This window comes from Octopus bimaculoides, chromosome 28, assembly GCF_046866305.1.
Source record: "Octopus bimaculoides isolate indiv1 chromosome 28, ASM4686630v1, whole genome shotgun sequence".
In the NCBI taxonomy this organism is placed as follows: Eukaryota; Metazoa; Mollusca; class Cephalopoda; order Octopoda; family Octopodidae; genus Octopus; species Octopus bimaculoides.
This window is the reverse complement of record NC_142955.1, coordinates 21692082-21710473: the sequence shown is the minus strand read 5'-3', so window position 1 is coordinate 21710473 and position 18392 is coordinate 21692082. Positions and strand designations below refer to the sequence as shown.

General features: G+C 40.1%; 1 protein-coding gene across 1 annotated transcript; it reads left to right on the top strand.

The window, feature by feature from the left end:
* Positions 1-3: 3 nt before the first annotated feature.
* Positions 4-17854, top strand: LOC106878457 (uncharacterized). Its single transcript, XM_014927669.3, has 3 exons — positions 4-141; positions 2113-2452; positions 3364-17854. Exons 2-3 carry the CDS (start codon positions 2125-2127, stop codon positions 3519-3521), a joined length of 486 nt encoding a protein of 161 aa, XP_014783155.1. The 5' UTR covers positions 4-141; positions 2113-2124; the 3' UTR covers positions 3522-17854.
* The last annotated feature ends 538 nt before the right edge of the window (positions 17855-18392 follow it).

Sequence of the window (18392 nt, the reverse complement as noted above, 5' to 3'; positions counted from 1 at the left end):
GTAGTTAGTGAACCAAGAGTTGTCGAACTTGTTTCTATTGCAATTGTTAACCGCCAGATGGGACGTCGCTCAGTCTTTCGCTTTTATGTGGCGCCAGTCGAACCAGCAAGAGAATTCATTCATTCCATTTCCCAAGAAAAGGTAAACTGTTTTTTGCACGCTATGCTCACATTCAGAAACATAATATCAGACACCCGGACAAGTTTTAGGAATTAACAAATGATTATGGCAGATTTTGGGGGGGTCGTGATTTTTCCTGTTTTTTTTTTACTTGCATCACATTTTCAAGGCATCCCTACACAAGTGTGTCTCCCCTCCCTCCGACCGTCTTTGTTTCCTTATTCGACCCCAGGACTTATTCTTTGTAAGCCTAGTACTTATTCTATCTGTCACTTTTGCCAAACCGCTAAGTTACCGGGACGTAAACACACCAGCATCGGTTGTCAAGCGATGTTGGTGGGGGGACAAACATATACACACACACACACACATACACATATATATATTAATACAAAGAATATATATGCATGTATACACACATATGTACATACTTACATCTACATGTGTATATAGATGCATATCAAGGTTAGAAAAATAAACTACAGACAACGGAACGAACACATAAGAAAGCAGATAGCCACTTGGGATTATTCCTTCATCAGCTGCCTCTATTCTAACTAGGCGTTTCGAAGATAAAGCAGAACGCACTCTAGAATAGTCTCTTCCTGAGTAGTGGATCGACCCACTAAACAGAGGATTCCAAGGTGGCAAACACAAACCAAGAAAGGAAAAAATGGACAGTGAAAACAACATTAAAAAGCCGTAGGGCCAAACGCGAATCTGATATTGAATGCTGGTGATATGACGAAGCTGGACGGAGAAAAAACACTTCGTCTCGCCTTCATAGTGGCTGGAGTGAAAAAGAGAGAGTTGAGCACAGGTTACATGTGAGCAGAATATATATATATATATATACATATATACGACGGGCTTCTTTCAGTTTCTTGTTTCTTCACTGCCCACAAGGGGCTACTCACAGAGGGGACAAACAAGGTCAGACAAACGGATTAAGTCGATTATATCGACCTCCAGTGTGTAACTGGTACTTATTTAATCGACCCCGAAAGGATGAAAGGCAAAGTCGACCTCGGCGGAATTTGAACTCAGAACGTAAAGACAGACGAAATACCGCTAAGCATTTCGCCCGGCGTGCTAACGTGTCTGCCAGCTCGCCGCCGCCTTTCAGTTTCCGTCAACCAAATCCACTCACAAGGCTTTGGTCGGCCCTAGGCTATAGTAGAAGACACTTGCCCCAAGGTGCCACGCAGTGGGACTGAACCCGGAACCATGTGGTTGATTAGCAAGTGAAAATATTTTTCAGGCCGTGTGAGAGGAGGTTTGGATATTCACACTCTTTGTTTCCACATACATTTTGATGATATACATTACAATTAATTGGAAAAAAAAAAAAAAAAAAAAAGAATCCTTACCCTTCTGGTTTTTGTTAAATGAATATTTTTACAGGCCTTTCATCCTTTTGGGATCAGTAAATTAAGTACCAGTGAAACACTTGGGGTCAGTGTAATTGATGGCACGACATGATGATCTCATCAAAATAAACAGTTCAGAACCAGTTACAATTTTTTGGGTTGAGTAGCGTTAATAATAATAATAATAATAATCAGGCAGTGGCTCTTGTGACTTTTGATCTTAGCTGATTGGAAGTGTTATTATGTACATTGGTTTCTCTTGGTATAAAAGACTAGCTACACAGATATAATTGACCTAGCCCTTCCCCAAAATTGCTGGCCTTGTGCCAAAATTTGAAATCATTATTCGTTTTGTTAAAGCAATGAGCTGTCAGAATCATTAGCATACATGGTAAAATGCTTAACGGTATTTTGTCTGACTTTACGTTCTGAGTTCAAATTCCGCTGAGGTCAACTTTGCCTTTCAATCTTTCAGGCTCAATGTAATCGACTATCCCCTTCCCCAAATTTCAGGTCTTGTGCCTGTTGTAGAAAGGATTATTATTATTATTATTATTCATTTGGTTCATCATGTACAAATATGTGTTTTCATCATTCTCTTATTTATTTTATTCAATTTTAGAATAACTGAAACATGTCTTTGACAATTCCGGAGCGTGTTGAACTTATTTTTCTGTCTGGTCGTGATGGTGCAACGAATAGAACCGTTGCTGACACCTTCAACCAAAGGCATCCTGGAAAAGCCGTATCGCATACGACAGTCGGTCGATTGGTCCAAAAATTTCGTGCAACAGGCAGTGTGCACGACAAATTTCGAAGTGGTCGCCCTGTGATATCAAACGAGACACGTGTATCTGTCATAAACGAGCTTCAAAAAAGTCCGAAGAAATCTGTGCGAAGACTGTCGCAAGAAATTGGCGTTCCTCGTACAACAATGCGACGCATTATAAAAGCTGCAGAAGGTGAATATTTTCAAAATTTGTACTCATAATGTTGATATTTACTAATTTGTTCTGCTTTGTAATTAAATATAAAGTGTTGTTTTTGAAGTGTGCAATATAAACGAACCCTTTAACATTCAGATTTTTTTGCCAAATGTGTTGCTTATTTGTTCACATAGTTTTGAATTAATTATGCATTATCTCATAGTTTTGAGATTTTAATGCTGTGATTGTTTATTTGTAGGATTACATTGTTGGGTAGGTGTAAGAGATCAGATCTGCCTTATTTGAACATGAAACAAGTAGAACATTTTGGCCAGATATGGTTGGTCTAATTGCTAAAGAGCTGAATGAGTTTTAATCTTGATAACTTGTGTGTGTATGTCATCATCATCATCAAATATATATGTATGTGTAGCAAGTGAAATCGTAATTGAACCATACTCGATGACTGGCACCTGTGCCAGTGGAGCACTAACAGCACTGTCTGAGCGTTTTCATTGCCAGAGCAGCTGTCTGGCTTCTGTGCTGGTGGCCCATAAATAGCTCCATTTGAGTGTAATCGTTACCAGCGTTGCCTTCTAGCACTTGTGTTGGTGGCACGTTAGAAAATCATTCGAGCGAGGTCATTGCCAGTGCTGCTGGACTGGCTCCCGTGCAGGTGGCACGTAAAAAACACCTTTTTGAGCGTGGCCGTTGCCAGTACTGTGAGACTGGCCCTCGTGCCTGTGGCATGTAAAAGCAGTACTGGCAACGGCCACGCTCGGACGGTGCTCTTAGTGCCCCACTGGTACAGGTGCCAGTATATATAACATTTACCATATGAATCAATGGATAATTCCAGCAAAATGGTAGTATGTTTCTGTATGTGTGTGTATATAAAATCAAGCCAAACATATTTTCTTCGCAATAACTTTTTCAATTTCTTTCAGCCTGCAAACTGGCCACGTCTCACTTGAAATCCCATCAATTTCCACCAATCTCTCTTCCTTATGATGTCGAACATCTTGAAGGATGCATGCGTGCAGCAGATCCTGAGGATCGAATCACAAAAGCAGAAGTTCCAGCTGCTGATGCACCACCTGAATGAGCAGTGATGGGACGTGTGTGTGTGTGTGTGGACAAGACCAGACAGAAGCTGGACAATCACACCGAGTTATGCATCGCCAGTTGTACGGAATGTTTCCTTGATATGGCTGATTTTGTGTTCAACCAGTTGGAAAGTGTCCAGGAGATAGCCCAGCCAAAGATGAACTGATGTGATGATGAGGATGATTGTAGTGAATATTGGTGCTGCTAAAAACAACTGCAATAATAATGAAGAAGAATGTGATGAAAAGTCTTCATCTATTGTTCTGTTCATATAGAGACAGAAAGCTGTAGATTTGTACAGAGAGGTGGTATGTAACTTACATTTACCAAATATGTTCTCCCATTATTTCTGCTCCTTCAGTTCTGCATCCAGCAGAGAGTTCATTCTGCATAAACTATTCCTACTTTGTCACGTTTATAATTTTGACTGCTATTACTAGTAAAATGGGCAGTGAAATTTATTATTCTTTTCGGCACATGTCATGTAAATGTTATCTTAAAGGTATCATTTGTACATATACATGCATACACACTCACACATATTATTCTTAAACAAGAATGTTGTTAGTGACTTCGAAGTTTTGGCCAGCTAAGTCTTCATCACACTGCTATTATATCTTGCATAGATGTTATCTTTAAGTCTGGTGATGGGTTAGCTGACTGAACCTTCGCAGTCACTGTCAGTGACATTCTTGTTTAAGAATAATAAATTTGTACACTTCAAAAGTATAGGGTTATCCACCATCAGGTTAATGTAAAATTTTTTTATTATAACTGAACATAAAAATAAACTTTAATATATATATATATATATGATAGGATTGCTTCAATGTTTCAGGGGTAGTCTGAAGTATCTAAGCAACCAGGGGGTAGTTAAATCCGAAGGCACTCCTAGAGATTACTTGTGTGGGTACCGTCTTCGTTAGAAGGTATCCAGAGGCAGGTAATTTATTATTTAAACCGCAGTTTGTAATTATAATTAAGTGGAGAATGGAGAAACAAACACAAGAAGAAGCAAGTCAATTGGGCTAGTTAGACATTGATTTAATTATATAATCTCCACATAATTAAATCAATGGCTAACTAGGCCCAATTGACTTGCTTCTTCTTGTGTTTGTTTCTCCATTCTCCACTTAATTATATATATATATATATATATATATATATATATATATATGTATGTGTGTGTGTGTGTGTAGATATACACACACACAAACACATGCACACACTTTTTTTGGTTCATCAAGATGACAAATTCCACATATATAAAGGAATTACTTTATACATTTTAACTGAATGGTTCTAAAATGTCATTACTCTGAATTAAAACACTATATATATATATATATATATATATATATATATATATATGTGTGTATGCGTGTGTAACCCTCTTCATACTAGCCTGCCTGAAACTGCCCTGGGTTGAATGATTCAAACTTCCTGTTTTAAATCTGAATTTAAAAATTCCATCAAAATTTCAAGTTTATGTTGAAAACGTTTGCTTAATCATGACAATTATTTTACTAAATTTTTATTTTTCACAATGTATTGTAATGATGGCAATGTATTTCATTAGAAATAAGCAATGAAAATGTTAAAAATTTACTTTGGTGGTACTTATAAAAGCATTTGTTTTTTAATGACATATTTTCATCTCTTTTGCAAATAGGAAAATAATCAGTGGCTGTGTGGTAAGTAGCTTGCTTACCAACCACATGGTTCTCGGTTCAGTCCCACTGCGTGGCACCTTGGGCAGGTGTCTTCCACTACAGCCTCGGGCCGACCAAAGCCTTGTGAGTGGATTTGGTAGACTGAAACCAAAAGAAGCCCGTCGTATATATTGTATATATATATATATATATATATGTTTGTGTGTCTGTGTTTGTCCCCCCAATATCGCTTGACAACCGATGCTGGTGTGTTTACGTCCCCGTAACTTAGCAGTTCGGCAAAAGAGACCGATAGAATAAGTACTAGGCTTACAAAGAATAAGTCCTGGGGTCGATTTGCTCCACTAAAGGTGGTGCTCCAGCATGGCCGCAGTCAAATGACTGAAACAAGTAAAAGAGTAAACCTTCAGTATAGAAATTATAACTTTAATCATCATTGTGTTTGTTGTAGTGGCTAACAGTGGCCCCTTCGTGTTTATATAAGGAAAGTTTACTTTACAGTTATGAAGTCATCATCATTTAATGTCCATTTTCCATGCTGGCATGGGTTGGACAGTTTGACAGGAGCTGTCCAGGCAATAGTTTATTTTGGTATGGTTTCTATGGCCGGATGCCCTTCCTAACACCAACCAATTTACAGTGTGCTGGGTGTTTCTGTGTGGCATTGGCACAAATCTCTTATTTTTAATCTCTGTTTTCTCCACTCTTTGTTCACAGTCCCATAATAGCATTTCCCTGCCCTTTGTCATCAGTGATTAGCTCCAGCTCGTATCCGAGCATTGGGTTCGTCAGTTTCCATCCAGTCTCCTCGGAGTCCGTTCTTTCTTACACACAGTCTTGCAATCCTGAACACCTCACACCTTTGATTCTTATGTTGCAAGACATGTGAACATCTCTCTCCTGCTAATTACAATATATATATATATATATATATATATATATTAGTGATAGAGGCAGTGTTAATGCTGAAAGGTGATATTTATCCCCACAGCAGCATCATCGTTGATGGCATCTCGGAGATGGATGTAGCCGTTAGTGCGCAATTTTTCTTGATGTGATCTGATGAAACACAATCTCTCTGATTCCATTTTTGCGCACCTATCGACTGCAAATTGATGAAACAGCTCTCGAGCCTGTAGAGGTGATTACAGCAGTTGTTTCGGGTCATAAATCGGTATGAGTAGAAGTCCATGCAGGATACTGGCTTGTTGAGATATTCATTACGATTTTGGGGATGTTGCTGTCGTACACCGATGTGGTAGCCATCCTCACCATTAAGAAACAAGTGGATATTGAAGCGTATCGTAGGATCGACGTGTTTCACTAATTCGTTGGAGGGTGGTGTTACGTCACCTAAGGACAATGTCTCTCGGATTGTGCTGTTCTCCATGAAGGAGTACAGCTATTTCATTGCATGTGGGTGCATTGTAACGGCCTGCATGTTCCCTGGATGGTCTTTTCTTGGCATCAATGACAACATTAAAATTTGATGAAGCTTCTGTTTCCAAGGTATACTTGAAGCTGCGTATACAGAGCTGTTTTTCTGGTGCAAAAGGTCTTGCAGTTGCATTATCAAGTGAAGGTTAGTACCAGTGGAAACGGAGTTTTGTCGGGTGGCTTGTTCATTTAAATTACCTACAAAGTGCACTTGAAGGCATTGAGGATCTTGATTTTCAGCAGATTCGAGTGAACCTATCCTATGGTAAACCTGTCCCTGCACTTTGAAAGTTGGCATAAACCCGTCTTCTTGAACAACATTAGCACCGAAAGATGTCATTTGGAATGCACAATTGTACTTGCGGATGTTATTTAGGAAATGTTTCGACTCTGTATTTGTGCCATCGTAGAATGACTTTAACAGCTGTGGTGGATCCTGCAGCGGAGTGGGGTTGACTTTTCCATTAGCGCAACATATCGCAGGAGTTTCTCTGAACCACTTATTAGCATTGCAGAAAGAGCAAGTGATGGACATATCTGTGGTGTATGCATGCGAGTAGATGTAACCGCCTTACCTCGGTTTTCCTTTCGTCGACTGCGAATCTGTCTTGCGGTATCCAATCCTTGAAGCTTGCCCCGACCCAAAGAACACTAGGAATAGCAGCTGCTTCTCCCAAACCTAGACCGTCGCTTGGCACGTCCTCTCCTACCCACAACCCTGTTCGAAAAGGGCACGAATCCCGATCAAGGCTCCCTCTGCCCTTTTTCCTCTTCCGGTCAACTCGCCCTTCCGGTCAGCCTCCCCAGTCACTGACGTCATACCACAATATCTCCAATGTTTATATCTGGGTGGCAATCATAATGAAGGTTAGGGTTGTAATGGAAAGCCTTGTAGTGAAGTCAATTTTGAGAGTTTTCAGCATGCATGCGCGAGTCGGAGTCTTCTGGAAGGCCTACAGAAGTTCCCTCAAGAGCATGCGCTTGGAACTTGCGGAAAAATTTCATGGCGTTTCTCGCTAGTGTTTTGGACGCAGCCGCTGAACCATGCAGATGTGTCCTTAGCAGCTCTCAATTTTGGCCTACGCTCCTGTCCTGGATGCTCGGTAATTGACCAGCTCTGATTTTGCTGGAGTTCTGTGAAGAATACCTTCACAAAGTATTATTAACTCCAACTTTGCTGTTTCTATACCTGACCACTGAGTGTTCTAAGGTGTTATATTGTCTTCAGAAAGAATGATTAACTTCAACTTTGCTGTATCCACACCAGACCTGGCGACTTATTATCCCGAGATGTACATTTTTGTACATACAGAATAAAAGATTGTTTTATATTCGGATGCTTCCTTGTTCTGCTAATTTTTCCTCAAACATTGATGTAAGGAAATTGTGTAGCACCCACTCAGTGCAAAATACACAAGCAGAAATTTTCCTACAGCCTTTTATAACCATTGTGAGTTGCATGGCGTTGAAAATCCTTGTCTATGAGCTCTTTGTTGAATGGAAGTCTGCAGCAGAGTATATGTCTGTTGTAAGGTGTAGGGAGCTCGCTCAGCTGTCATGGTGGCAGCATTCCTGACCAGGTGTGTAGAGCATTCGTTTTTCTTCTCTGCAGCTCGTATTTCATTTCTTTCATCGTTGGGCTGAGACCTTTTTCAATTGTGTTTTCCTCTAAAAATTCAAAAATTTTTTTTTATTCGGTATTAAAAGTCTTGTAAATAATCATCTTTAATTTTATTTTTTATTTCACTGGGTGGCGATAGTTTACTTTTCACTGTCCTTTTCAGTAATCATACCATAATAGGTTTGAATTTCTTCAATTCTCAGCGTGATGATTTCGTGTCTGCCTACGGCTGCAGCAAAATTTATGGCATTTTCTTCCTTGGAAGACATTTCTTACAATATTTTAACAGATAAAAAAAGATAACAGTGTGTCCCAAGCGGGAGCGCAGTTCAAATTTCAATGAAGAAATTGTTATTAACAGTTTTTTCCAAAATGTCTTTTCCCAAAAGGAGGAGGATCGCAGTTCACAATGTATATACAAAGAAAAATTCAACAACGTTTCCCTTACGGGGACCCAACAAACACAAAGTAACAAGATGGTGTCTCAGTTGAATTTCCATATTTGGTTATGCTACATTCCCACCTGTTTCAGTGTGAGCTGTATTGCCATATATGGCTATTGGTCACGCTTGATGTCTTTGATAGGTCGTGTGACCTCTATATGCGGCCTGGGTTTTTGAAAAAGTTTTAATGTCCGAATACAATATTGTTATTTCCTTCCCCCCATAGGGAACGATAACAATTTCAACGAAGACTTACGTCTAACAGGTTAACAATGTTACCCTTACGGGAAACCACAAACAATAATAACAAAACACTTTTTCAAACAGATAAGAATTTTTGACACCCCTTTGAATAATAAACACACTCCCAACCACCAAGTGACTAACTGGGTTTTGCTTGAAGGTTCTTGTATTTATAGCTATCCAGAAGGATAGACATATCGTTGAGAACAGTGGTTTTCGTTGGTGGTACTTGTTATTTTAATTCTAGCTTTTGGTGAAGTAGAAGAGGTTAGAAGGGTCAAGTGGTGAAGACATTATTTCAGCCTAGATAATGCAATCTGGCAAATGTAAAACTGCTGTCATAGAAAAACTATTTTTCCACCATGAGAAAGGTTCTCTTGAACTGTTACTTGAAATTTGGATCGAATCTACTTCATGCCTGTGTTGTGGTTAATGCTAATTGTTGTGTTTAAAGGTGTTTAGATGTGATAGGCATGTGTATGCCTTTGAAGTAAGCAAAGGAATGACTTTGCTTCATCCAATTCCGGAATCGAATGCATTGATGAGTAAACACAGTGGGACGTCTGGTTTTGGATACACCAATATGGTAGTGTTGGATAACGCTTTTTTCAGGGCAATATTCATATTCTTTTTGCAAGTTTGCTGACGTAGCAAATCCGTTCCTACTGTAAAGGGTACCCTCCATGGAGGGTTCAACCAATGGATCGAACACTTTTTTTGACTCTTTTAGTATGCCTATGTCATTGGGATGTAATTTGTTCAGATCAAAGAACAGAGTCCTTGCTATCTTTGCTATGACAAAGGGACTTTGTTTTTTCTCCGGTATGCGACTGTCACTCGATCCACCGGTTTCGGTATAATTATCGGGATGTCTATAAAGGACATCTTTTTCCCTTTTTTCTTCCCTGGTTTTGCTACTTTAGTCTTCCTTGTTTGTTCGGGGACTCCGTCTTCCTCGTCCTCTTCCTCGAACATACTTGCTAGCCATCTGTGGGGTCTAGCCTTTCTTTCTCACTGTCTGTGACTAGTTCATACAAGGCGGTCACTCCTGGGGTTGCCGTCTCTTGGTTGGATGAACTCCTGGTAACGGCCTCCTTGGCCGGGAGTTCACCCTCTTTGGTGGGTGCATTCTTGGTTACGTCCTCCTTGGCCGGGAGTGCACCTTCTTTGGTTACTGTATGGGTTCTACTTGTCTCTCTGGCCGCAGGTGTAACCTTTTATTTTTGGTTTCAGTTTTTCGGTTGCCGATGTTCCCACCTGGGGGTCATCTCTCTTAGTGGTGGGGGTAGAGGTAGGCTGGTCTACTTTTTGGTTGTCAGGACACTTTTCCTTTATGTGACCTTTCTTCCCGCACTTAAAACAGCGTGGTTTTCTGCCTTCCACGTGTATGGGAATGGTCACGTCTTCCATAACTGTCGTCTCAGGCAGCTCTTCCAAATCGTTAGTTGTGGCTTTGGCCAGAATCTCGAGGGTCTGGCCCCGCCAATTTTTGGGTCCGTCTCTTGTAATTTGTATAATGTTGATTTTTATCTTCCCTCTTATAAAGTAGGGTGGCCACAATCCAGCCTACCTCTACCTCCGGGGGGGGGGGGGAATATTTTAAATCTTTATCCGGGGCGTCCTACGTCCCAGATATAATGGCAGTAAAAGAATTTTGCCACTTTGCAGGGTTCGAGTTGAATACTCCTTCGCCTGCTCTGTCGACTCGAACCTTGCTTCTATCGTGGCGAATCTTGTGCCTCTTGTTAAATATTTAATTTCGCGCATAGTAGCGCCAAGACACTTCTCTATAGTGCTTTCCTCCAAGTGTTCGAATTTTTTGGTTTCCACATTGTAAGATTTATAAATTATGGTTTTCTCTTTAATTTTATTTTGTAATTCACTGGTGGGGGGTGGGGGAGGCGTAATTTTCGCCTCCCCGTTCTTTTCGGAGATCATGCCAAAAAGGCTTGGCTCTCTTCAATTTTTAAGTCTATTTGTTCACGGCCGCCAACGGCTGCTGCAAAATTCAATATTGACCTTTCTTTCATAGAGGTCATTATCACACTTTTTAATCTATCCCGTATAACGGTACAAAACTTATAACATTTTTCAAAAACGGAAAAATCATTCAATGTTTCACAACAAAATCCTTCCCCCAAAGGCGGAGGATCATAGTTCACAATATATGTACAACAATTCCAACAACGTTTCCCTTACGGGAAACCGACAAGCACAAATGTAATAATAACAGCAATATTCACACAAACTGACCTTATGGTGCAATGAGCAAAATTGCAAAAGCAAAATGTCAGCGAAGAATCCAGGCTGGAGGCGAAAGATTTTCTTTTTATTCCTAATAAATAGGATACATAGAGGGGACAAACAAGGACAGACAGAAACATATATATGGTCTTCAGCCTTTTACGAGTGTTCTATTGAATGGGTGTTATGATGGATGTTATAATGAACATAAAAATATATATAAAATAAAATGTTTTAAAATGTCTTTTTTAGTTTGGGTTGTCTTACTAACCCGCCGGTTGATTTCCTTTTTTTTTTCCCCCCATTTTGTGTCTTTTCTTTACCTTCAATGTCCGGTGCGGCCGTGTTGGCATGGCTCCTTGCATATTCAGCTTTCTTACGATATCCTTCCATCTTTTTGAAAACACTCTTTGCAGCAGGCTCCTCCTCTCCAGACGGATCTTGAAAACAAGATGGGCGATGAAATGGTTCACCAGTCCTCGTCTGGAGATGAACTGTCCTGTCACAATTCCTTCCATACCGTTTCTTTCACTATGGTTAATACACAGAGAAATACTGTCTTCTTCTCTTTGGAAAGGGAGGAAAGCAGTACAATCTTAATCATGGACTCAGTCGAGAGCTGTACTTCTTCTGTATCCGATATCAGTTGTTCGGCATAGGTTATCAAATCGCTCAGCTCCTCACAGTGTACGAAGGCATGCGTCACCATTTCACTGTCGCACCCGCACCTCGGACACATGGGGGAAGTGTCATATCTGTGCCTTGATAACCTTTCCCGAACCGGTAAGGCTGATCGGTAGCACAGCCAGGTCAAGGATTTCTGGTAGTTATCCAGGAATCCCAACCCAAAGGTCCTCCCGAACAGGCTGACTGGCTGTTTCTTGTCGAAGCCCAGAGTCTCCCTTAGACATTGTCAGACTTAAGCTTTACCAACCTGCTATAAATATCTGCTGTGGTAACCCTGCTGCTAGCATTGCTCACCTGGGAGAAGAGGGAAAGTGCTTGTTTGCACTCCACCTGCCATTCCCCCATCTTAGGTCTTCACTTGATCCATGCTCCTAAGTTCGCAAGGGGCCTATACTTTTGGAAGTTCTGCTCGGCAAGCGCTGACCACACCTGCTCACCATCCAGGTGGCACCGGAGATGTCTCAGCCTCACAAGTGGCGTTTTCCTTCCCCACAAAAAGTGGAAAAGATTGTATGTATCTGCATGACCAAGCTTTGACGGATCAAGACAGCCCCCCCCCCTGCTCCCTCCCTTCCGGCTAGGAGAAATTATTTTCTCGTAATCATTCTTTTTTTTTTGTTTCAAAACAATTTTACTCTTTTTTTAATTTTTTTCCTTCTTTTTAATATCTCATAAAAGGCTCCAAGTCCTTGAGTTCGATCACTGGTGGCAGCTCGTCGAACTCCACTGCTACTCCGGGCGTATCAATTTTGTCTCCGCACGTGTCTTTCAGTTTCCTGTATGTGTACCTATCGACCACAATGGCCTTCACATTTTCAGAGTACACATCTGTGGGTAACTTTATTCTTATATGCTTGAATTTTAGAATTTTTTTCTCCGTCTCCTTATTTTTTTAATATGTCACAAAATTCCATTTGTTTTTTCCTCTTCTTGGTTTTTTCTTTTCTTCTTCTGCTACTGGTGTATTTCCTTCTTCAACTCCAAATCATTTCTCCATTTCATCCTCGCATGTTTGAACTCTCGAATCTTCTTCCTTCGCTGGGGAAACCTGCGTCCTTCTCACTGTTCCCTCCTTCTGTAAATCCACCTGTTTAGTAGTTGCCTTCTCTCTTTCTTGCTCCGTCACCTCTTCGTCTGCCTTCCCTCTTGTCACAGCTTTCTTTTCCACCTCTTCTTTCTTCTTTTTCTGGTTCTCTGGTGGCGAGTTCGTTCTTCCACTTCTCCGTTTTCTTTCCACTACCGTGAATCCCTCCTCCGTTGTATTTTCTTCTGTCTCTGCCTGTACTACCTGGTTCGTGTTCTCCTGCTTTTCTGTCTGTTCTCTCTGCGGGCATCTCGCCTTCATGTGGCCTTTCTCGCCACATGCAAAACATGTAGGCGGCCTGCCCTCCACTTTCACTCTCAATCTTAGGTCGTCGGGCAGCACTATGTCCTCATCGATTCTATTTAAATCTTCCACTGTTGCCTGGATAGTGAGTTCAATTCCATATCCCCAGTAGTCAATACTTTGTGTTCTTGTGGCCTTCAGTATCTTGGCCTCTTCCTTAATATTGAACATTATTGCTGTCATCAGCCATGTTTCTTCCAGCTCTGGGGGTACTTTGCCTATTCGCACTCTGGCCACACGTTTGCCACCACCCATTCCTCCGATTGTATAGCCTCCATGGAGTTCTTAATTGCTTCCTCTTCTGTTGCGAAGCGTACCTCCACGGTGGCATACTTTCTTCCTCTTGTTACAAACGTTGTTTGCTTCCTGATACTTTTCAAACGTTCCTCAATCTCCTCCACTGTCGTGAGCTCTATCTTTCTTGTTGCGATTTTCATGGTTTTAAATACCACAGTTCTTTTTCTTACATTGCTTATCAGCTCCGCAGGCGGTGTCAACTTCAATGTGTCTCCGACTTTTGCCAGCAACTTCTCACATCCTTTCATTTTCTTCAGCTCCACCTTAATTTCAATTGTTTCCAGTTTTTCCGCTTCTGTTCCTCTTCCAGTGGTGGCCGCATAACTCAGGCCACCCACCGGCGCTTTCTCCATTTTCCCCCCAATGGGAAGAGAGAAAAAACAACGAACAATATAAACAATCAACAACAATAATTAACAACCAATTTTTCAACAACAAATATTCAACGTTGCAACTTACTTCAAAAACTCTCCGTTATCGACAACTCAACTCAAATTTCTCAATGTCTGAAACCAACTGACCTGTCGGCTCAAACTGGGGATCAGAAAAAGACTGTCTCGTGTGACCTTATCTGAAGGCTGCGATTGGTTGGGTTGCTTCTTGGTGCGCAATAGAACTGGAGACAAACTGCGCCAATACCAACCAGTCAGAGTGGTGGACACAACAGGGTCCAAAGGTGTGGCCGAAGGCTAGCTGTTATCCGCTATGTCCGTATTCGTGTATATATAAGAGAGAGAGAAGTACGCTACAGATATCCCCCCTAGAAGACAAAATAGACGATAAAATGTGATAAGGAGAAAGAGTGGTTGGTTATGAAGCTGGCAATGGGTCACCATTTTGTAAACGTCCTTGAGAACGTCGGGCTGCGTGTTGGAATCTAGTCGGGGTCACCAGTTTTATAAGGTTTTTTTGTTTTTTGGTAGTCAGCAGTTTTTCTACAACAGTTGTAGTAGTTGAAATAATCGCTATTTTAAAGCTGCTTATTTTACACCCATTTACGAGTGTATATTTTAACTGTCTTGAGTGAAAGTTGATATTGATAAAGCTGTCCCTTAACTTGTAAAGGATATCAATAAGTATTATCTTTCAACTTAAAAATGTGCGTCACGTTAGCGTAAGTCTTGCACGGACGCTAACGTACACTTATACGTCCTATGAAAATGTATGTTTGCAACTGAAAGGACTAAAGCTTTCGTTATACTTCTGTTGAAATACAATAGCTTTGTTTCAGTTAATTTTGAAAATAATTGAGAAGTTTTTTCAGTAACAGACATTGTTCACTTGTGCCATAAATTAGCACAAAATGTTTGTAGTTGCTAATGTAGAGTTGAAAAACAGGAAGTTTGTCTCATAAAAGAACAGGCCTTCTTGGCTAGGTTTTATTTTTATTTTCTTTCTTTTTCTTTTTCTTTTGTGGTATTTCTTTATTCTATTAATGATTGTTTCTGCAACTGATAATCAAAATGAATGACTTATCAGAACCTTTTGCTATAGAAAAATACAAGTGAAATTAGAAATCAACCCCAAAACTCATTCAACAAAAAGAAAATGGGAATTAAGCAATGAAAATGTGTGTATGGGGTAGGGGACAGGCTGTACACCCCAATCTCAACAGTGTGTTCAGGTGTATCAAGCAGACATAACAGCAAAGAACACTACCATGGAGAATGGCGAGCAACTCTCGCTACCATTTTACAGGGCTTATTTCTCAGATGGGTTGCTATCATGCTGATTTTTATGGAAGAAATCAACAGTGTGGGGTCTGAGAACACATGATGTGAATAAAAGTCATTAATTAAATTTAATCCCAGGTCTTCAGTTTTCTGAATGTTTTAAAATATTTTGGGACTTTATTACAGACTTGGGCTAGAGTAAACGCCATCACTTGTTTCAGTCATTTGACTGCAGCCATGCTGGGGTACCATCTTGAAGAGTTTTAGGTGAACAAATCAACCTCAGGACTTTTTTTTTTTTGAAGCCAGGTATTGGCAACAAAAGAACATTGATCATCACTGCTGTCATTGTTTATAAACTGGGTGTATATATTTGGAATAATGTAAAGCCATCTTGATTATAAAAGATAATTTTGTTTGTAAATGTTATCCCAAGGTGATCTTATGGTCTTAGGGCTATATTTATAGGCATATCATCATCATCATCATCCTTCAATGTCCATTTTACATGGGTTGGATGCTTTGATCGGAGCAGGCAAGCCAGGAGCCGCACCAGGTTCCAGTCTGATTTGGTTTGGCTTCTACTGCTGGATGCCCTTCCTAATGCCAACCACTTTATGTGGTGCCAGTAAAAGGCTCTTGCAGGCCAATCCACTTCACCAGGGGATGCAACGTTAACACTTCTGCTGTGAAGGATGTACTTTCTTGAGTACAGCAAGTTGTCATATATCTTTGGTCATTTGTCATCTCAACTGAAAGGTTTAGCGTTCTGAGGTCATCTTTTGGTACTTTGTTCCTCGTCTTCCAAAGTACTGAAGGATGACCACAGGAAGAACTTTCTTCTCAGCTCTGTCCTCAACCCATTAATCTGGTTGATGATCTTACTAAATATTTCTATACCTAAAAATGTTTTACATTAGAAATCTTAGGAGAACCAAAGTAAAATATTTTCCTTTCATAAATGAAAGGATTGATGATGAGAATGTTTGTTGAATACAAGTGTAACCACAACAATATTTTTGCAAGTAATTTTCTTGGTATTAGTGACAGACAATGCACATAGGCGCAGGAGTGGCTGTGTGGTAAGCAGAGTTCGGCGGGCGGCTCTTGTCTTCTCCCATTAATACCATATTAATCACCATTCATCTCATCTCATTAATGTCTTTGTCCAGCCCATAGCTACTCTCTGTGTACTGCCTTTATGGCAAATTAAAATGAAATAAAGTAGCTTGCTTATCAACCACATGGTTCCGGGTTCAGTCCCACTGCGTGGCACCTTGGAAAAGTGTCTTCTACTATAGCCTCGGGCCGACCAAAGCCTTGTGAGTGGATTTGGTAGACGGAAACTGAAAGAAGCCCGTCGTATATATGTATATGTGTATATATATATGTGTGTCTGTGTTTGTCCCCCCCCCCCCAACATTGCTTGACAACCGATTCTGGTGTGTTTACGTCCCTGTAACTTAGCGGTTCGGCAAAAGAGACCAATAGAATAAGTACTGGGCTTCCAAAGAATAAGTCCTGGGGTTGATTTGCTCGACTAAAGGCAGTGCTCCAGCATGGCCACAGGCAAGTGACTGAAACAAGTAAAAGAGAGTAAAAAAGAGTATTGAACAATGTTGCCATCACTGTTTTGTCATATTTTCTTATTATGAGGTTCATATGCCAGTATTTCACTTGTATCTTTTTTTTTTTTTTTCTATCTTTTACTTGTTTCAGTCATTTGACTGCAGCCATGCTAGGGCACAAAATCGACACCAGAACTTTTTTTTAAAACCTGATTCTTATTGTATCAGTTGCTTTTTGCTGAACTGATATGTTACTGGATGTAAACACACCAACACTGGTTGTCGAGCAGAGGTAGGATACAAACAGACTGTGACGGCATGTAGTCTAGTGGTTAGGCTGTTGCACTCGCAATTGCTAGATTGTAGGTTTGATTCCCTGATTGGGTGACATGTTGTGTTCTTGAGTGAAACACTTCATTTCATGTTGCTTCTGCCCGCCTTTCAATCAGGGGGAAATATTGACCTGCTTGCCTAGCCAGTGGGGTAACGTCATTTGGAGGCTAAAATAATGCAAAAATACACTGTGACCAGCAACACCAGCAATGTGTAATGTCTGATAACCTGGTTTCAGTTTCCACTCATGAGGCTTTGGTTAACCTGAGACTATAGTAAAAGACACTTGTCCAAGGTGCCGCGCAGAGGGACTGAACCTGGAACCATGTGGTTGGGAAGCAAGTTTCTTACTCAGCCACCTGCACCTACAACAGTATTGGTTACTATGTTGTAGGATTGTTCCAGAGAATCAACAGTAACTGCTTTCTTGGAGAAAGTGAGCGAAATTTAGTGTTATGGCTTCTGTATTAAACCTTGCAATTTTGGTCTGTGTGTTGTGATTATATCAAGTGTATGAAATGACTAAATGTTTTCTCTGTAAAATTGAGCAAAATAAAAAAACGAAAAGTATGTTGTTGTTTACAGTGAAATTTAAGAAATAAATAAAATCTATTAATTACAAATATTTCAACTGTAAAATTAAATTAGAATTAATGTTTATATTTCATTTTTACCAGTTTTCCTGATTTGTAATTGAGAATAAAAACCTATAAAATCTACCGTTATATATCTTTGACTTTTTTATTGTGAATCTTGGAGTTGTCACTGTACTTAGAAAAATCAGACTCATTACACCATTGTGTATGTATGTATATATAATATATGTATGTATGTGTTTACATTTGTATACCCCTTTTTTTAATTTAGATTTTGTCTTGCTTTCATTTCTTGAACAGAATTTTATCAGTTTATCTCTTTCATTCATTCTGGGATCTAGTATGCACAAGTAAAACCTCTTCTTTGAGGAGGTTTAATAAGAAGGAAACATGCATGGATTTGTCATTCAACATGTGGATATGTTCCTGTATGTATGAACATGTGTACACTCACACATTATATACATATAGAATATAAGTAAGAGTCAATTGAATTAGGTACTTAAATTGAAGCACCTCGTTAGGTCGGAATAATATACACACACAACAATATCAGGTAAATATCAAACTTGGTATATAAGTACCAGCTGAATGATATTTTTGCAGTGCATGTAGACAGTTAGACCAAGCTAAATGAAGAAATCCACCCTTGAGCTATTCAGACATA